Source organism: Filicampus tigris, chromosome 5, assembly GCF_054856515.1.
Source record: "Filicampus tigris isolate MCC_2025a chromosome 5, RoL_Ftig_1.0, whole genome shotgun sequence".
Taxonomy (NCBI): domain Eukaryota; kingdom Metazoa; phylum Chordata; class Actinopteri; order Syngnathiformes; family Syngnathidae; genus Filicampus; species Filicampus tigris.
In genome coordinates, this window is record NC_141221.1 from 20330437 (window position 1) to 20352752 (window position 22316).

The window sequence follows — 22316 nt, forward strand, 5'->3', positions numbered from 1 at the left end:
AAAAAAACAATGCTTAGTATAACGAAAAATGCGTCAAAACAAGAAGTGCAAAGTACGCAGCGTGAACAAGAACGTCTCGAAAATTCAGTACTTGGTGACTATAGGCAGGAGCAAGCAGTGGAATAATCCGGCAAGGCATAAATGGTTTGGTAGTCCTTTTAAACTAGGCTGATTACAATGAGTGGCAGGTGCGCAGCTGAAGGGAACCGCCCACCTCTCCAGCTGAAAGGAAAGAAAAATAAACATCAACACAGCACAGGGTCATGACACTTATATTGCTATTGCACACTCATGTCAACATAATACTACCCAAAAAAATACATTCAATCAATAATTTAACACTGGCATTGATTAAGAGAGTACAAACACAAAGCTGGCGACAGCCGAGTACTTCAAAGTCTGCGTTTGATGCCCCTAACGTGCAAAAAGTCTCTGTAAACGTCACGAAAGCAGACGTCTGCCCTATGCTACTACATCTTCACAAAATGCCTTCTTAAAGGTCTAAAGCCATGAGTGATGAAATAAATAAACTAACCCTGAGGATATCAATATGAAACCGAGACTTACCTCCGATCGAGGGTCCTACAACGAAGCATCACATCGATCCATATTAAACAAACAAGCTAACTTAATCCAGCGAACCTTACTATTTTCACTCGTTGTTGTCTCAAACAAAAACAAAACACCCAGACGTCAAATAGACACCAATTACTCCACACGGCCTCTGCGCCACGAGGAAATTTAGGTAGTATTGCCACACCTCTATAACACTCTGTAACACATTCAAGAGCGGTAGTGTATTTGTATTTTCATGTATGTATTTGCTATTTTCACCACTTTAAATTGGCTACAATGATTTGGGGGGAAAAAAATGAGTTTGAGCACTGTTGAAAATAGTTTAGCTTAATAGAGTAGGTAGGGAGTTGTACACGCCCTTGTAGGATCATCATCAGTTTCTCGCATGGCATAGCCTTAATTGAGTTTCCATGTGAAATTCAACAATTGATTCTTAGTTGAACAAGAATCAACTGTTGAGTTTCACATGGAAATTATTTTTTTTCTGGCCATTTTGAGCTTTTAATCAACCCCACAAATGTGACGCTGCAGATAGTCAACCTACTCAAAGGAAGGTCAATTTTATAGCTTCTCTAGTGCTAATGATGATTGCACAAGGGTTTTCTAATATCCTTGAGCCTTCTGACGCAATGGACAAACACCTTGTACCTTTAGAACACTGGTGTGATAGTTGCTGGAAATGGGCCCCTATACATCTATGTAGATATTGCACCAAAAAACAGACGTTTGCCGCTAGAATTGTCATTTACCATTAAAAATGTGTAGAATGTATTCCTGATTAAAGTTTACAGTTATCTTCATTGAAAAAAAAACAGTTTTCTTTCAATAATAAGGAAATTTCTTGGTGACCCCAAACTTTTGAACGGTAGTGTATGTATTAGGGATGTAACGATCAATCGAAAATCAATTTAAAATTGAGCTGTCTCGATTAATCGAAAATCAAATTGATTAAATTCATCTCGAAAATGATGTCTTGAAACGCTTTTTTAATTCCAGATGCATAGCACATTTTTAATGTGTAGATCAAATTATGCTTTTGCTCTTGAGGGTGTAAAACCCTCAGTCTGGGCTGACTGTAATAGTTTGCATTTTTTAGATGAAATTGGGAAGAAAAATGCACAGTCAAGTCACATAAATTATACGGTGTTGTGAAATTACAAATGAATACACCCTCAAGATGGTGGTTCCAGTCAACAGTAAATGTTTTATTTCAATCCACATACCAAAGTAAGTAACATGTTTCCTGCTACGCTACACAATGCTTTTTATTGCCAACCACACAATAAACTGAAAGTGTCACATATTTAACAGGCCATACATTCATATAGTAGGATTATATACATCTTAGAAATCATACTTTGGCCTGAATTGCCAATTTGACTTTTTTTTTTTTTTTTTTACGGCACTTGATATATTGTTGCAGGGCACAATGCATTAGCAAACCTACCCCAATTTGCACGCAATATATTGATGCAAACATCCTCGTGGACAACGTGGAATGTCAGCTTACACTGTTGGTGAGTTTACGGAAAAAGAAACCCATGAAGATAATGCACATAAATGCCCAGAGCCACAGCAAAATGTCCTTCCCTTCAACTGTGCAATAGGCTACTCCGTCAATAATCATTAACACATCACAGTCCAGACTTTATTTTGTAGTATCAGTCATCAATACTGTCAGCATTTGCCATACACCCACCTTGTCCGTATCACTTCATTTGAGGTTTTCAATGCACAGAATCACAGTTTGCAAAGCAAGCTGCAAATATTTAAACACAACGACGTGAAAAGATACCATCTAAGGTGTAGCTTTTTTTTTTCTTTTTTTGGCGGGGGGTAGATAGTCATAATAAATATTTTAAAAGGTTTTAAAATTTTTATGGTCCCACAGCACTGCAAATGCACAAAGTTCTCCTGCGAAGTGTGCCGTGTAGTCATCCTTTATTACTTCCAACCTTTGTCCTGTCATTTTGTCACTTCCTTTTGAGTCAGGGACAATAACAATTGGAGGGCATCAAGTCATGCCGGGGACGTGGCTTTACTTCCCTACGTTCTGTAATTGCCAGGTTCTCTGTAAATGCCAACCGCGCTTTTGCATTGGACAAAACAAAAAGCCTTCAACGAATAAAATCATGGGAGCTGAGGAGGGGGCCGATTTGGTAGCTTCCTTTTTCACCCAGAAGCTTGGCTTTAAGTATTGATGCTGTTGGAGCCATTGCTCAGGACCGACCCCTTGGTGACCTCTGTGCTAACAGTGGAGAGCGGCACACTCTCATAGCGCTCTGCGACGCCCCAGCAGCGACAGTGCAACAGGGTGGACTTGAGCTGCTTCTGGAAGTTGTTGTTGAGGAACCCGTAGATGATCGGATTGATGCAGGTGGAGGCCATGGCGACGAGATGGCAGAAGGAGAAGATGATGTCGTGGCCACAGGTTGGGATGGCCTCGTGGTTCCAGTCAAACACCGTGTTGAAGATGTTGAGAGGGAGCCAGGAGAGTGCGAAGGTCACCACTATGGCGGTCAACAGGGCGTTGATCCTCGTGGCGCTTTTGTTATTCTTTTGCGCCGTGTTCCTTCCGCGCTCCACCATGTCCTTCCTCCGCCGCAGCCGCAGATAGATGTGCAGGTAGCATAGCATGATGAGAGAGAGGGGCAGGAAGTACTGGAAGATGAGCAAGGAGGTGGTGTAGGCCTGGCGCGCGTGAACCGAGGGCCAGCGCTCCATGCAGACAAGTTGCTCACTGACCGGGAATTGGGCGCTGAGGTTCTGGAAAGGCAACGTGAGGATGCTGTACTTGACCAAAGGCACGGAGATGAAACAGGCTGCGATCCAGGTGAGAGCCACCGCCAAGTAGGACTGCCTTGCCATGGGTTTCCATCCAGTGGGGTGGACAATGAGCTGGTAGCGCTCCATGGCGATGAGGACCAGCGAGGAAATGGACACGGTGACCGAGACGCACTGGACGAAGGGCGTGAGCTTGCACAGAGTCTCTCCGAGGATCCAGCGGTCCATCAGCGTGTAGAGGATCGTGACCGGCAGGCACACGACGCACATCAGGATGTCGGAGAAGGACAAATTGGCGATGAGGATGTTGGTGACGTTGCGCATCTCCTTGTGCCTGGCGATAACAAAGACCAGGCACGAGTTCCCCACGAGTCCCACTGCCAGGACGGCGCTGTACGCCACGATGAGGAAGGTGGTGCCGCTCAGCGAGAGCGAGCAGTCCTCGGTGAAATCCCACGGAATCTCCTTCCACAACGCTTGGTTGTAGTTGCTGTTGGGCTCTTGCTCCATGATCGTGGCTTCGTTTGAAATGCGCAGGGCTTGTTGAGTCAAATCTTTGGCAAGTGTTCTATGAAGAATGCCGCCAGTCCCCGGAGCCTCTCGTTGTTTTTGGCTGTGCAGTGGTCTTCATTTTTCTGTAATAAGAAAAGTTCTAATCATTGAAAGGGAAACGTCTCTTGAGATATTCAAATATCACGCGCCCTGCTGAGAAGGATCGTTTCCAGCTAGCTCGTTTTCATTTGCATCCTGCGGAATCAATGTCGCTCAATCGGCAGATTTGTCTTCGTCCCTACCCTGCCTGAGAGGAGCGCATCATCCAGTGAACTGTGCGGATCAAGACTTTGCAGCGTCTCGAAAATAGCATGTGAGTTCCACCATAATGACGGAGATAATGACTGCTCTGAGACAATCATCCTGTCTCACCGTTTCAATCTTCTGGAGTGGGAGAATGTGCTCGGTTTCGCTCTCTGGAGGAACAAGCCTTTGAAATGGACATCGATACCATGAACGTCTGTCTGTCATTTTCATCACCACTCATTAGTTGATCATTTTAATAGTTTGCCATCTGCAGAGTGATAAGGGGCAGAATTGCAAAGCCATTCCTTCGTCTTTGTTCACCGCCGCTCTTTCACAAATGAATGGGGGAGGTAAATAAAGCTATCCCTAATCATGTTGATTAGGGCTCTGCAAATAAGAACAGAGCCTTCTTTAATGTCATTAACGTGCATGTTTTCCAAAATGGCTGCTCGGAGAACGGTCCATTACACAAACAAAAGAAGCACACAAAACGCTGTGTGTGTGTGTGTGTGCGTGCGTGTATTGGAAAACATATTTGTTTCAATGCCGATGAAGCCTGTTTTGTCCACAGCTCACTTCTGCAAAAAGCATGGCTTTGCAACAGTTATGATAAGAGTATGAAATCTACCTGAGATAGCAGATTTATTACCTTTCATTTAGAGAGCCCTTAACGCTGATAGCTGTCGACAGGTGGGACATAAATTGCTCATGGCTATCTCTGCTATTATAGTGCCGTTTTGTCTGTGGCGATTACAAACAAAGCTAGGGCAATGATGTAGACTGGGAATCCAAAACAAAGCTGGTTCAACTTTCTCTATATTTAAACCAGCTTATTTGTAAGGCTGCTCGATTATGAAAAAAAAAAAGATTCATCACAATTATTTGGGTAATAATCGAAATCACGATTGTTCAAACGATCATTTGTTTTTTGGGTACAAAACAAGAAAATGAACCAAACTTGATGTATGAAATGTGCTATTTTGAAATAGTCAAAGTGCTGTCGATAAAGTGAATGCTTAGACTGATATGAGGCTCCACTGTGCGGCCGGACCGGCGCTCTGTTGTGAGTCAGCGTCAGTAATTCATTGGCACTTCATTGCGACGACGCTTGTCGTACAAAGCAGCTCTTGAAAAGTGGTATGTCGAAGGCAGAGCATGGCGTGTGTTCAACGTTTCAACCGTTTGTCTCAAGCCCGGGTTGACGCTTGTGCTAATGGAGCATATTTCTTTTGGCCAGGTAATTGGCAATAGATTCTGTTATCTTTTTGTGTCCCTCCCATGTTGATGGGTAGGGGTTGCCGCATATACTGTTTCAACTATTGAGGCTTGTGGTTTGCGGAGGACGCCGTAATCTGATTCGGCTTTTTCTTGATTTGGTTTATCACAACATCATTGTAAGCCACACGAACGGTTGAACTTAAGATGGTTCAAAAGATCGGGCGTGTTGCCGGTGGGTGTAGAAACACTTCTTGCACTTTATATGTCTTTGCTCTTCATCTTCCACGGCAAACCCAAAAGTGTTCCCATATAAGCGATTTCGACTCGCCTTGCTTGTTTACAAGTCGTTCCTGTGACGGGTCTTCTGCCATTTTCAGGTCTGTGCAGCGTGTGCAGTATGGCTTGCGGGATGCAGGTTCGTGAGTTTTGAGAGGGGGGCGTGGCGGAGGAACTTGTTCGCGCATGCCTCAAAACAACTCAAAATTAGTATTCAATTTTTTTTATGACTGCCAATTTTGTAATCGTGGAGGGAAATAATCAAAATCATAATTGAATTTCCATTAATTATTTCAATGGAAAGAATAAATATATTAGAATACAGATTATATGTAGATCGGTTTTGAAAGGAAATATATGTACAGTAGATGAAATACTTAGAATAATGTATTTTTCTTTACAGCAGAGGTGTCAAACTCATTTTTGCCGCGGGCCACGTCACAGTTGTGGTGTCCCTCGGAGGGCCGTTACGACTGTGAACCCATACAAATGTATGATCGCCTTATATTATCACATATACCCAACAAATTGATGGAAAACTAGTTTTGAAATCAGAAGCCAGTAAATAGTTTGTTCAACTGTTTTTCAATGTATTTTAAAGGAATGATTTGTAACAAATGCTTGCAATAGCTCATATGTTGTGTTAACAGTTAAGACAATTTCAAAGAAACACATCAAGTCAATAGACATGATTTGCCTTCGTGGGCCACATAAAAAAAGATGTCGTGGGCCGGATCTAGCCCCCGGGCCTTGAGTTCGACACCTGTGCTTTAGAGTAAAAGATCCATATTAAAAACTGAATCAGCAAATTATACAGATTAATTTAGACGAGTCACTAGAATGAATCTATCTATCTATCTATCTATCTATCTATCTATCTATCTATCTATCTATCTATCTATCTATGTACTGAAGTGGTATACCGTACGTGTGTGCGCGTGCGTGTGTGTGTGTGTGTGCGTGTGTGTTTGTTTTATAACTTTTGATAAAGGACATGGCACACACGCACACACGCACGCACACGCACGCACACACACGTATCAACAACAAAAACAGGCACCGGTCTGGACTTGCTCATGCACAAATGGGAGACAGCAGTGGCGGAAGAGAAGCATGACAGGATGAAAAGTGTGAAAGTGGCAATCTGCGTGCGCGCGAGAGCGGGTGCACGTCCTGCCCACCATCCCTGCTGTGGTGTGTCTGCAGCTGAGCCTCGAGTTTTCGTGTGTGCGTGCGTACGTGCGTGCGTGTGCATGTGTGTGGGTGCGGGGCGGGTACCTCGTGCAGCTGGAGTAGACTTCTCCGGCTGCACCCCTCAAGTGAGTTCACGGCTCTCCCTTACGTGGGACACCCGACACAAATTTACTCTGAAGCGCGCGCCACTTAGCTCACTGCATCACACTGTGCGCTACGAGAATAAAGGCTGAAGAAAACTGCAACGCACTTGAAATAGTCTTTTGAGTAAATATTTATACTGGAATAATATTAACAGCGGCGCGAAAATGCTTTTTTTTGTGAAACAATTAGGGGTTTTATCAGCGCCTGTTCACTGAAAAACAATATAGCGTTCTACTTTTAACTAAAAGAATAGTTCGAGATTGATTTGCGCTGTTTGTAGAAATACCAGTTATTAGTCCGTTGGTTAGAATTGAGCTCTAGTTTCTTACCGAGATGCAGCCTCCTGTGTTGACTTGGAGTCGCTCTGCTTGGCGCCAGGTGAGCCACAATGACAGAGAGTTAGTGGTGGTGTCGGAGAAAAGGTAGGAGGAGGGAGGCGTCCTGCTGTTCGGGACTGATGGCAGCACAGATATTCCTTAAAGCGACCTCACTCACATCCTCGCGCTCAGACGACGGTGTGATTGGGAACATGTTACATAATCAATTCCTCCGTGGCACAAACTCATGCACGCGCAGCCACGCGCCCCCACACACACATACGGACACACACTCATATACACACACACACACACACACACAGGCACACACACACGTAAGGGGCCAGTGGGGACATTGAATGATTAGAAATGTGCACACACGGTCTCCTTCACCGCTTCGAGAAAATGTAGATCTCAGACCTTCACTCATCCTCCAGTGACAAATAATTGTTTAAAAAAAAATACATGGGCAAGATTATATTGTTGTTGAATATAGTCGTGCATAAGAGTTTATGTAACTTGCTAAATATAAATACAGTATAGTTTGATTCATGTCTAGCCGGCGTAGGAGAAAGACCACCATAAGGGGGGCTCCATACTTGGGGAAATTACAATTTCTTATCAAGTAAAGGTAGTCCAGAATCATCCATCTGTGTGGAGACCTGACACTCCCAATTTGTGGGGTTATTCCATGAAAATAATCGCATTTTGCTCCCCTGCATTTTAATTGTTGGATCTTCTTCTGGAAGCAATAGTCTTCGGATCACATGAAAGAACAACGTTAAAGAACAACGCCTGTATCTGATGTAAGTGTCTGTCTATCTGCCTATGACAGACGGCCACTATGTAGGCAATAAACGATAGATGGGAAACTTAAAAAAATAGCCGGACTAAGAACAGTCAGAAGCTGTTTTTCCCATCAATGTATCGTCTATTTTCGCGGTGAGGCTCTAATGTCCGCGGCGAGGCTTCCATTTCTTGTTGGCCGTGGTCGAGGTCCTCAAAAGTCCATAAAGGTCCTAAAAGGAGACACATTTAGTCCGGCCACGGTGATGCTTTCATGCCACGGTCAGTCTTTCGTTTCAAATATCGTCCAGTTTAGTTAGTAAAAGTAGGTAGTCGGAAAACGCTAACGGAAGGCTGTTTAAAATGACAGGAGGACTGACCTATAGGCGATTATCATTTGGTCCGGCCGGACTAAATAGCGGCTAGATGGACGGCGGAAGGGTACCCCGGCTGTAGGCGGAAGGCGATAAACAAACTAGAGTTGGCTCGGCATGAAAATGAAGAGACACTAGTTTTTATGCTAAGCACGTGTGCACCTATCTATGTAAATAAAGCTCGAAGTCTTTCCTTATTCAATTAAAAACATTAACATTCAATTAAAAACATCAACATTCTAGCAATCTGGTGTTTTCCAAGGCTCCATCCTAGGTCCTCTTTTGTTCATCATCTCCCTTTTGTTCATTATCTACATGGTTCCTCTTGCCCATATAGTCCAAGGTTTACTTTATTCCAGCTTGATTAGTTTTATGCAATGTCATTGAATCCCTTGAAAGGCGCTTTTAAAGAGTAATATCCATCCATCCATCTTTTAGAACAAATGGTATTTGTTCTGATTAGGGGTAAGGGTCAGCTGGAGTCTACTCGGGTGTTTGAATGATACAATATACAATATATACAATATATAATGATACAATAAATAATGCACAGAATTTCAGCAGAAACAAAAACTGAGAAATATGCACACTGAAGGAATTGCTGTGTGTTCCTTATGAGAGGGCTCACAGATTTTTTGCCTGTCATTTGTCATTATGTGCAAAATGTCTGGGAATTACCCTCAAGCAGGTTAAATGGAAAAATGAGCTCTTCCATCCGTGCACAGCCTGCTCTATCGAGCACAATGGTGTTCTCCATCCAAACATAATCACGATTACAATCTGTGTCCAGCTTCCACTGGCGGTAACACCTCCTTCTATTTTCAACTTAATTCCTTTTTGTCATGTTTCTTACTTGAGCAAAAGATTGTCAACTACTTCTTCGCACTGTCCCCGCACATTGCTGTCTCAAGTGGAGGCTGCTGGCGAGCGCAGTAATAGCTGTTTGTCGGCAAGACAGAACAGTGAAGCCACTCCACACCAACCGCCAGCAGCTCCGTAGGTGTTCACTTGACACTGAGACATGGGTGATAGGCCACTCAAGAATCAATGTTCTACTTTAGGGAGAACAGCAGGCAAATAACATCCCCCTAATGAGCAACTTTCCACCATCTTAAGATGTCTACCCCTCACTTCCCACCATCACTCAACTGCCACTCACTTTTGGCTTTTGTGGGGTTTTTTTCCTGCTCCTGCCTTGTTTGAAGGCTGAAGCATTTCCCCACGAGAGTCTTATGTCGAGGGTGACATGAAATAATTTGCCATCAAAGTTTGCCGTGAGCGTTTCGTGGCACGTCGATGAGCTGAAAGTCGTCCATGCTCAAAACGGGAAGTCAGATAAACTTTTGTAATCTGGGTCGGAGGAATGTGTCTCGTGGTTACTAAAACAAACATGTCAGTCAGAAAGCTCACGGAGAACAAGAACAGATAACATGCACAAAATATTTACAATATGATAAGTAAAAGGTTATTAATATTTATTTGATCGCTCATCGATGTACTGTACTTCCTTATTCAGTTCACTCAACTCTCCCTGTCTACGCTTACATAAACATAATAATCGTATAAATGAGACAAATGACCATATTTGGAATTTACAAGGGGGACGTATTACAAAAGGTTAAGATTTACACAAAGGTGACATTTTTTAAAGGTTGAATGTGTCACAGACTGTTTTATCCAAGGAAACATTGCTTGAGCGTGACTTGCTCGCTCCAGTGCACCACATCGTTGTTAAATGGTCATTTTGGCTGAGAATGTTTCCCATGGTGTCAATGCAAAACATATTTCATCATGTTGTATATTTGTCTTTTTGTATACTTGTCAAACCAATAACGTAGTCGTTGTAGTCTTTGTACCCTTACATTTTGAGCTGTGTTTTAACGGAGCAGTATGCGTTGAGCTGCATCTAACAATGAGGTTGCAGATGGCAAAGGTGTTATCACATTATTGCATGAGTCATGACTGTAAAATGTCAGCAAGGCTATACAGCAAGGATTCACAACCTGGCTGCTGTGGCCCACTTGTATGCCGTGAGAGATCATCAGGCGTGACGCGTTTTTCACTTAATTTGCTTGAAAATGATTTTTCAGTCATTCAAAACATATTTGTTAAACTATGCCAGTGACGTATCAGGACAGGCGGAACAAGGAAATGCTTGTCCACTGGATGGTAGACGGTTCAATAAACTTGTGTATTCAATGACAGCCATTCATACAACAGAAAAGGTCAGGGCTTCCTGTGTTATTATTCTTTTTTTTTTTCAATTAAACAGGCACAGATTTTACACTGAGTAAGTCCGGTCGTGAGTAAATTGAAATGAGATCATTATTTCTCAGTCGCCCATTTATAATGTTTGTGACTTTTTTTGATGGCGTGCCTTAGGATTTTTCTAATGTAAAAAGCGAGCCTCGACTCATGGAAGGTCAAAACACTGCTATGCAGAATGATTTTATTTCTACAACACAAGGCGAGCATCATGCACACTACCCAGTGATTGTTTTTCGACATGTTTTAGAAACGTATACACTACTTTGCGATGATATGAAGAACAGAAGGATTGTTCACATCATAAAAAGTCATAAAATCAGAAGAAGAAGAAGAAGAACATTTCTCAATATCAAAAATTGATGACCACGTTTTAGAAAGGATTTGACATTTTGATACATTTGCATATAGATTTACTTTCTCATTTGATGTAGGGACCTGAACCACTGTGTGCGTATGAATAGACTAAAGCGCAAATACTTGGAAAAGGAGAATAATAACAAGACTGGTTAAGCAGGCTGGTGGAACCGAGCAGATGGTAACTGGCGAGTGCAACACAAAAGCCACATCACTTGTTTTGTTTCTACATATATGTTGAAAGACTTGATGATTATAATCATGAGACTAGCGTTTGTATTTGTATGTCTGTTGCGCACTAAAATGTCTGACGATGCTCATATTTTGGTCGGTTCTTTGACATTGAATTATGTATTTATCCCACCCATTTTCTTAAAGTTATTCAGACATTTAACACTCCCTGCTCAGTCAGTTACTTGTATTTGAAACACAGAAATAAGAAATCAACAGTATAGCATGCGTGCAAAGCACCATGAGCACATTTTGCACAATATAATGCTATCCAATCCAAGGACTACACCTGTATATGTTCAGCTAAGATCATGATGGCGTTTTGATTGATACTTTAAGAGAACTATAAATTTACAATATACCTTTTGTTTGTGATCAAGAATTTTGGGCTACTGCTTTGGCTGACCTAATTAATAACGTGACGGTCGAAAATTCTACAAACAATATGATGCAGTATCTACAGTTTTACACCCCTGCAAAGTACAGCCACCATTAACTTACAGTAGCTACTGTCGAAATTTGAAATTGAACATTACTCGTGTAAAGGCAGAATATTCAACAGAGCTTTTGTATTGAATATCATCAAAAAGTCACAAAACAGTGTATGTGCAGTATTCCTTCAAATGTGTAATTATGAGTGTTTAAGTGGTGCATCATCCACTCTTTCAACTGAGGTCAAGTCAAGAAAGGGAGAGGAAAATACCATTGATTATGTGGCTCAATATTTCTCTGCATGATCACCTCCCATGCTATGGTGTTTTGTGCGCCTACATTACCTGATTGAGTGGAGGACAATCTTCACCGCCTTATTACAGCCCTTTTCATGAGGCAAGTTGAAGTGATCCTTGACACCATCACTACAACACAGTGGTTTAAATCCCCGGAGGCTTCAAATAACCTCGGCCTAGAACAAATGCCAAAATGCTACAAGTATTCTCCGATGACAAACAACCCCGATCAGTCGCACAGGTCACGTCTGACACACAGCTCGCCCTATTGCTACTCTGCTACAATGTGAACCCGGTGGTAAATAACAAATCAAAACAAATAGTTTATGCCCTTACAAGTTCACTTTCAAAAGTTGCTTTTTGCACTTGGACTGCAAAAAAATACAAAGTTAAAGTGTATCTAAAACTATAATGTACTGTATGAAATGAAGTACACTGTACAATATATGTAATAATCAGAGGTGGGTATTCCGTCTGACCGATGGACCGGTCCATTTATCTGTCTATGACGGACGCCCGTTTTGCAGGCGATAAACGATAAAAGAGAAACTTGAGAAAAAAAAAGACGGACTAGGCATAGGCATAAGTGGATTTTTGCCCATCTAATGTAATCGTCTATAACCTGACATTGGCAATTATTGTTTCGTTTAATGCAGGTAAGTTTTCTGCTTGATTCGTGTACTTTACATCAAGCATGTTTTTGGTCAGCTAATGGGTCCTAATAATGTACCGCACGAGTGTGATTTTTAGACCGCGTGACATCACATTGTGAACCGGAAGAGGGTCGCTCGCAGATGACTCCTGTAAGTACTGCTTGTTTTCTGCCCGTTTATCTCAGAAAGAAACATGCCGATTTCACACTGGTGCTATGGAACTTGCAGAAGCGACTCAAGACACTACGACCATCCACATATGAAGGATGTATCCTTTATTTGTTTCCCGAATCCAAAAAGTCAGAGGGATAAATGTGAATGATGGGTCAACTTATGCGTACGCCAAGTTTAACACCAGCGAGGTGAAGCCTTTCACCTTCATATGTAGTAAATATTTCTTTGGGGGCCATATTGTCCTACAGATGACAATCCGGCCGATCCCTTGCCGGCCACTGCCTGCATCAAAGAGGTAAGCCATTTCAATTATTTTCTTTCTTTTTTGCTTGGCGTTTGGCCTACTCCTACTGCCTGATGACAATGAATGACGAGGAAAAATGTTAAAATGTCTCTGCCACAGATTGTTGTTTGGACCTGTTTTGTCAACCGCCTGTTTTTTTTAGCCTCACACATCAATTGTGATATACTGTGGGATGTATGAAAAGTTATCAATAAGGGTTAGTAGAGTTTTTCGGGAGATTTGTAAAGAATTTAGGTTTATGGTCTGGACTGTTTTCTACTACTGTGTTCGACGATGCTCTTTGACTGGAGAGCCTGTGTGGATAAGGTGCTCCAGCAAACCCTCCCAGATTCCTATACAGTCCTAGCTTTCCGCAACAGTGCACAATCTATGTGACGGATTTAGTACGGCTTGACAAATAGACAGATAGATGGATGGCGGAAGGGTAGCCAGCCTGCAGACGGATGCGATTGCCTTGCCCGCAAATTTTAGAAAAATGCCCAACTCTGGTAATAATGGGGTGTAGACAGGGGTTCTCAAACCTTTTCATGGACACCCTCATAATTCTAACAACAATTAAACATAACGGCCATGTGTACCCCGAAATTTCATTGGAATTAAAAAGTACTCAAATGTAAAATATGTGGTGCTTTTATTTTGAAAGTTGTGCTTTTATTTTGTGTGCACCAGGGGCGAAGCCAGTACGTGGCTAATGAGTGGGCCTGGTAAAATCAGGGTGGGCCTGAATATTTCTCTCACCGAGCACAATCCTCCTGACCCGACACATCGTATATTCAAATAAAATGACCAACTGAATAATATGAAGTTCAGAACTTCCTTAGACAACCACAATTATGCCATTCTTAATGTTCAATAAAATAAAAAACACAACAAAACACAAATTCAAAAATAATTTAATAATAATTTACAAAAAATTTCAAAGTAAATTTTTCTTCATGAATCTCATTGGGTGGGCAGTCTGTCAATCTCTGTGGGCTTGTGCACACCCAGGCTCCGTCCGCCCCTGGTGTGTACACAAGTGTGCCTGCAGTGTTCCCAACTTAGTGACTTTTCCGCTATATTTAACACATTTTCCTACTACTCTTGCAAGTATCCCAAAATAAAAATTACAACAGTGGTCCTAAATGTTAGCAAAATTATTTTTTCCTTTACAGCAGAAGAGGGCCAATACATAGACCCAGATTATACTGCACTCAAATGTACAGTTTCATATACTGTATGTAATTGGGTGTATTATACATCATCACTGTGTCATTATACAGTACATCACTATCAATAATATTACATTTCCCACTCATCAAATATTGGGAGTGCTGACTAGCTTTTAGCCATGTTAAAATGGTAATTCCTCACCGAAACACCCCCCCCCCAAAGTGGTGTTTTCCTCCATTCATTCATCTCTGAGCATTCCCGCTCTCAAAGCACTGGCTCCGCCCAATCTAAGAAAAGGATTGCATCCTCAATCTTATTCGGGTAAACCGCCCCCTGCAGACTAAAGAGTTGGGGAGAGGCGCCACAGTTGTGGAGATGTGAGAATTTAATCAGTTTAAAAGTGGAAAAAAGTCTGATCAAGTAAATTTCAAAAGTACATTATTATTGTAATATTACACATTGTAATCTTAAAAAAAAAAAAAAAAAAACAGGAGTATTCTAAAAAAAACAAAATATTTTGTTCTTGAAAAGCAAAATAAAACTTGAGTCAGATTTATGTGATATGTCACAATAGGTGGGGAGGAGTAATTGGTTGATTATATTTACCGTACCTATATTTTATTGGTTCTCCAGTCCCAATATGAAGGAAGGGTCTTTTTAATTTCAATGATGTTATTCTGCAGACCCTGAATTTGAGATCAATAATGTGCCTTGAATGTGTGAAACAAGAACAGGCAGGAATAGTTCTATAGTGATTAACTGACACAAGTGGATGAGTCATGTTTTTCTGGGTAATATATGACCGATGTGAGAATCAATATTTTCGATTAAAACTGAAAGGCAGAGTGCTGTGGTCAGATGATGTATAGTGGGTACCAGCTAACCCATTAGGCCAGACCTGGGCAAATACGGCCCGGGGGCCACATCCGGCCCGCCCAAAGTCTCTGACCGACCTGCACAGTGGCCGTGAAGTCAAAGTAAAAAGCAAACTTTGCAGTGCTTCTAGAAAATTGTGCTTGTAATATGTGCACGGATGTGGACGCGAGTACAAGTGAGGTAGCAAGCAAGACCTACGACTTTAGTTTGCATTGTTGCAAATGTAGCAACGTTTTTGCTATATTTCGCGACTTTTCCGACCCCTCCAGTAACAAAAAAAAAAGAGACTAGCAAAATTGGTCCTAGTGTTAGCAATGTTCATATTGCCTGCATGGTGGGGGAAAGAGTTCCCAGAAGATTTTGCCTGATAATACTGTATGCAAATCTACAGTTTGATCATATACTGTATGTATTAAGTGTATTACAAGTCATCACAGTATCATTATAAATCACTGTCGGTAATATTATACATCCCACTTACCTATATATTTGGAATTCTTGACTATAGGAGTATAGGAGTTGAATATGAGTTGGTGCTTGCTGCACAAAATGAATGTTATAATTTTGAAAGTGTCAAGATGTCATTTTAATGACTGCTTATACTCACATTTTGCTCAAAATGAACATTTCCTAATGATAACAATAGATAACATATCTACATATGAATTTTGACATGTTGACACAAGACAATATGCTTTTTCTAAACACTTTAAAACTAATACAAAGTTGAGGTTAGCATGTTGGCTTGGCCCTCTCTAAGTGTTTCACTTTCTGATGTGGCCCCTTTGCAAAATTAACTGCCCACCCCTGCACTAGGCAATACTATAGGCAAATGCTTAGGGCACCTTGGTCTCCAGAAGGCACCACAAAATTGGCTTGGAGGCGGTGGATAACCTTCAATACTATTATGCTAAAAGGAGTTAGTGGCATAGAGATGAAACACACACGCACACACACACATGCACACACCAGAAGGAGGTTCAAGGATGTGCAGACCTAGCCGCCATCTTGAAGTCCCCGGCAATTACTTTGAGGTAACTGTGGTTGGCTGTAATAAATTCATCATAATTCAATGAATTCTTTACTGATTTTGACATGGATTGGTTTGTCACAAACATCAGACATGCGGTTATGATAGAGACTCAAGGGTGATTTTATAATCGGGCGCTTTCATTACATACACTATTACTTGTATGTTTATGTTTATATTGCACTTACTGCACATATTTGTTAGGGGGTCATCAGAAGTCATAATAATTTCATCCAGGACTGGAAAAAACGCCCCTGTAATTACACACTGGCTGTACAAAATAACAAATATATCAATAAATATAGTCACAAGTGTTAATTATAACTGAAGCTAAGCATGCTGGGAATGCCACTTCTCTACTGGCTCGTTGTGAAGCTCTCATGACACAGACGCCACTAATCCTGTAGCAAAGGGGGAAAAAGTGCTTTATTTCTTTAAGATAAATATGTTAATCTTTATTATTTAAGTCTTTTCACCGAAGACTCATTTGCATGCGTTTGCATATAATGTTCCTGCGTAGGCCTACTGTAGCGTGTTTTTAGGTATGTGCTAAAAATAGTAACATATTGCACAATCCCATGAGATTGTCCATTTTGAATGTCAACCCCGCCTTTTCCTTGCAAACATGTACGCTTGAAGTCTTTTACGCGACTACGTGTTTTTAGTGCATTTAAACCGTCTTTTGCGATGGAGAAATACACAGAAACGGAAATACACAACTACCCGTGGCCATGGGCTGTCATCCCTCTCAGCGTGAACGAGCTCCCCTTGGGTACTCTTTCCTCATATGGTTTCTCTGTGCCCTGCCATGTCTCTTTTTAAGGTTATGTGTGCGTGCGTTTGTGTACGTGTGTGTGAGTGCAAATGTGCTTGTGGTTGTCTGTCTTTGTGTATACTGCGAGGGAGGGAGAGAAGGTGGGAGCGGGTTCTCTTTTTATGCTGTATTTTGATGTTTTTAATGTACAGCACTTTGAGTTGCATCTTGTGTGTGAAAAGTGCTATATAAATAAAATTTGATTTGATTTGATGATTTGAAACTTTGAGCGGGCAGGGGAGTATGCTGTATGCTTACAAGTTGCGTTTGAGCGGCGATTTCGACCCATATAAACTTAAACTAAGAGACTGGATTTCTGACCCGCAAGCACTGCGTGTCGTGACTTACATCGATCTTGTCCAGTGCACCTCATTTTCCACTCGAGCCCATTCTGTGAACTGAAAGACTTCCAGAATTACAAAAGTATGGAGGAATATGACAGGTTTGTGTCCAGGTGGGTTCGCGATGTGTGTGTTTGTGTGTTTACAATTTACCAGAGCTGGGCAGTGACCCTCCGTCCCCGGTTTCCGTCCTCATATTCAATTATTACATATTCGATATTCAATCGACCCACGTGGTCACACACACACGCACAGCGTTGTCATCGGTGAAGTAAAAAGAATATGGGACACATGTCATTGCGGACCGCAAGGTACACCACACCCTTTTATTTTTTATTGTTTAGTTACGGCACCTGCATGTGACGCGGTATCGGTAAAGACCATTCTCGACGCCGGTTGGCTGACTCCGACCGACTGGGACCGCGTGGGTCGATTGAATATGCAGGACGGAAACCGGGGACGGAGGGTCGCTGCCCAGCTCTGCAATTTACATAATGGCGACCGGAGGGTTGTGAGAGCAAAAGTGCTTCATTCATTCAAGAAAAGGCAGCACTTACCTAAGAAATAAAGATACATGCTCGATTGGCATAAAATCGCTTTCCTGGTTTCATCAGTTTGAAATGGGCCAACCCAGTTTAAAAACAGCATAGACCGGCATGGTTGTGTTTTGTTTTGTTTTCACGCTGGTTTCTCCAGCTACTCGCAGGACAACGATCAAGATCATCACGAACACACTACAGGACAGTCAGAGTTTTTTTTTTTTTTTTTTTTTTTTAGCTGGATAGTCTAACTTAAGGCCTAGATAGACCACTCCGACGTCGGAGGTCGTGAAGCATCGTGGCGTCCGATTGCACCGTCTGATTGGTGTAGTGAACACTGTCGTAACATCACACCTCATCAGGAAGCGTCTGGTGGGCGTTTACGCATGTTGAATCGACGTTGGGAGTCGTGACATTTGGTCACTCTAATTGGCTGTTAGCTAGCAAATCAGGGCTCGGAGCACGAATGGTATGGCACGAAAGTGACTTATGCGGATAAACAGAACCTTGCTACATCTAGTGTTAATCTTCTTACAAGTACGAGAGCGAGGGTTGACAATGAAAGTATTTCACGAGACCGTGTCAAGAACGTGAGGGTTTGCTTCGCGTTCAAGTTCACCATGAGCGACGAATATAGCTGAATGCATTGTTTACGTTTTGATAATCCGCCCGTGGCTGGTCTGGGCCAAGAAACTTCAGTAATCCAGTAGTGTTCTTGACATAATGTCAAGAACAAATATGGAAATTTGGACACATTTTTCTGGAAGTTGATTTCTTAATGTTGGCAGCAGCTCTGCTGTGGGCTTTTCTCATCTTTGACCTTTTTTTTTTACCTTGTTTGGTTGCATTTTTAAACCTCGGTTTGCAAAGAGAAATGTCAAACTGTCCTCACATCTTTTATCATGCTGAACATAGAGGTACCTAGGTTAAAAACTTAATATATTTTAAAATATGCATCAAAATTTTGCAATTAAATTAAATTGTTTGAAAACTAAATTGTATCGAAAAGATATCAAACCACGAGTGACGACAGTAATGCCAAATTGAACCGAACCATGAATTCTGTGTATTGTTGCGCCCCTAATTTTGAACATTCATTACATTAAATTGATCACAACTGGACTGTTCTGAACATTTCATTTTTTATCCGAGCGGTGTAACATCTTGTTAGACAACGAGAAGAGCCCAGTTGCAATCGATTCAATGCCCTGAGAATTACATGACCTGGATGATGTCAATGGAAATTATAACAAATAAAACATTAACATAGTTAAATTAATACAACGCTTCTCTGACAGTGTCAAATAAAAATGAGCATAACTATCCTTGTCAAGACATTTTCATGCCGCTCATGTTTTGGATTTGGATCTTCATGTACAGGTGAACCACTTTTTGGCCACTGATTGTAACAAATCTGTCTCAAATGGAAATGATTGCAATTTTGCCAAGAAACCACCCGCCTATTTTATTTGATATTTTCTTACCATGTTAACAGTTTTGTACATGAATCAAATAATTTGCTGGTCGTCCAGAAAATGTTGTCAGACAGATAACAGTGTTGTACAATATTGTGAGCAATCGACATGCTAATGAAGGCTTGTTTTTTTGTTGCTCTTCTTTGAGCTAAGCACGATCCAATTGCTGTGTGTAGCATCTCATTAATGGACCACATACAATAGCGTTGAACCTCCGAGTCAAGCACAAAACTGACACTTAATTTCTCCATTCTGTTCTTTCTTAATGTTTCCAAATCACTATCCACTTGGAAAAACGCTTTTTCTTATGGACCATTAAGTCGAGTAAGAAATAAAAGCCAGCAAAAAAGAAGAGAAATTTGTTGCATGGTGCTGAGGAAATGTATTGTTATGCCATTAACAGAAGAGCAAGTTCAATTGCGAGATGGACCCGAGATGTGGCTTGTTAAAACAGTTGAATAGGCAGATTGAAGGGGGGATTCAATGTGGTGTGCATTGGACCTCATCACCCTATTTAATTCATATAAATAGTCTGCATATGAATCCTGCCGCAAACATATTCTCAACAGCTCCTCGCATCTGCGTAATGGACCTACAGATTATTGTGCTACCTCATCTTCCCACAGACTTCCTCAGTGGTTGCATTTGATGTAGACTTTGTTCTGGCAAGTAAAAATGTGGCTGTCACTTCCTTAATAAATAGCACATGATACCAAATAGTTTCAGGTGTAACATGGTGCATACTTGACTTTAGTGATTCAACTGCCACATACTGTATGACCAAACACCCACCCGGGTTTCACATTGGCTCCACAATTAGTCTGATCCAATAGTGTTTTCTTCCTAATGTTTCAGGAGACAGCTGTTACCAAGGTTACTGTATGTGTCAGTGTTTGAGAAATTAGGCCTCACAGGAAATGCAGCGCATTCTGCACGATGAGCTGCATCTTAATTAATCATTTCATGTTCAACCAGACGGGGACATAAAGTTGCTTCTGTTGCCTGGGACATTCCATGATGAGTGAGGACAAGTTGGCCATGACAACCCCCCCCCCCCCCCCCTCCCTTGAGAGCTGCTGTCAGAGCACAGTCCGGACAAGCTATCTGCTGCTACAGTGCCTGCTTGACGTTTTGTGTAATAGTTCTTACAGATCCTCCACGTGTGGGCCACGTGACGTCAATTTGGCAATCCACCATTTTATTTTCCTGTGTCTCGTGAGAAGCCATTATGTTTTGGTCATCTTTTCAAAAGTTCAAAGTTCAAATATACATTTTGGATTCCTTGCATTATGGCTATGAATATGACATTTGGGGCAAGCTGTAGTGTTCTGACAATATTAGTTTGCACGCTGGTGCAATGGTCTGCTAACAGAAAAGAAAATGAAAAATGCAAGGCGAGTGTGATTTTTCCATTGCTATGTGTCAGTCCTGTAATAACTGACTGATCGGCGATCTAAAGTGACAATGCCTCTCACCTCAATTCAGATGGAAAATGCTCTCGCCTCCTGTTGGCAATGCACAGGACAAGCACTTGGTGGATAGATTGATAGTGCCTTTTATTTAGAATTCCCCAGTGGGGCATAGAAATGTCTCAGCAGCATATAGTTCTCAGGTAAAATTTGTACCTAAATGATTGATAAGAACAATTATGTATCGATCCAATATCCAAATCCTGTAAGGTACTAAATGTGAACCCCATTCTTTGTCATTGACGGAGAATTAAATATCACCCAACAACAAGGACACAACAGACAGCATCAAACAGCAGAGCAAGTTGCCGCAGGACTTAGGCAAGGAAGAAAATGGATTGCTGGGGTCCTAAATACGGAACAGCTACAGCAAAATTGCACCTGTCAGGAATGTACCGTAGTAAGTTTATAACCTCCCATTCTCCCTACAAATCACAGTGAAGGGGGTGCAAATGTCCAACACAGTGAACACAGTAGATTCACTCTGTTCCACTTCAGAAAAATGTCAAATTAGAAATGCAATCTGCTAAATGTGTCAAAATCAGGTAAATGATGGAAGACTACAAATGGATAGGCTTTTACTCAATAATCTCAACTGAGATTCCAGATTTGTATATTGGGATCAAAGTGTCTTGGGCCACAAAAATCAAATAACGGGTACTTTGCATGGAAACCATCTGGAATGGCACCATAGGAGTTTTGTTGACACCATCTAATTAGTTGTCAAGTTGTTCTCCTTTGCGCTTCAACATGAACTTATATACTGTATTTAGATAACTGATATGTTGGTGTACAGCACAAAAACTTTCTGCAGCATTGCATTTCCAATGCAGACAGACAAATTAAGCAAACCGAGACAAATTCATTAGATCTGTATCAAGATCTATTCAAATCCCTAATGATGCAAGACCCACATTTGCACAACAATTTCCCCCTAAAAAAACAAACAAACAAAAAAAAATAATGGAAAAAAGTCTACATTAAAAATCTTTGTCTGAAGTAATAAACTACCCCTTACAAACACGCCAAGCAACTAGTAATGGCAAAACTTTGTTCAGTTGACAGTAAGCATCTTGGAAAAAATGTCCGTTTTTCATATGAAATGTCTTCACTATGGCCAGTTTTGACAAGCCAACACCATTCTAAGTCAGTGGAATAGATTGACTGGTAATTACCTGTGTGTGTCTGCAGTCTTCTGTGTTTCGTTTGTTCTACCACCACACTATGCCCGGTGCAGATTTCTCTTGATGATAGAAGATGGGATTCCTGTCTCTGAATGATGGCCAAGACCAACCTTTATTGGCCCCCACAAAGGTCAAGTGAAACTGGATCTACTGACATGACCTGAGGGTCATACTGCCACACATACAGTCATCACTAATACGATCCTGAAAGCATATGCTTTTCGGGGTATTTGTCTCACAAGCAGTAAGTCCAGCCG

At 41.5% G+C, this 22316-nt stretch overlaps 1 protein-coding gene across 1 annotated transcript; it reads right to left on the reverse strand.

The window, feature by feature from the left end:
* Window positions 1-1760: 1760 nt before the first annotated feature.
* npy8br (neuropeptide Y receptor Y8b) lies at window positions 1761-7511 on the reverse strand. Its single transcript, XM_086030753.1, has 2 exons — window positions 7320-7511; window positions 1761-3995 (listed from the first exon to the last, which is right to left on the reverse strand). Exon 2 carries the CDS (start codon window positions 3868-3870, stop codon window positions 2767-2769), a length of 1104 nt encoding a protein of 367 aa, XP_085886879.1. The 5' UTR covers window positions 3871-3995; window positions 7320-7511; the 3' UTR covers window positions 1761-2766.
* Window positions 7512-22316: the final 14805 nt, after the last annotated feature.

What these genes read in the sequence shown, in the direction of transcription:
- npy8br (XM_086030753.1), bottom strand. Translation starts at nt 3,870, where the DNA reads ATGGAGCAAGAGCCCAACAGCAACTACAACCAAGCGTTGTGGAAGGAG.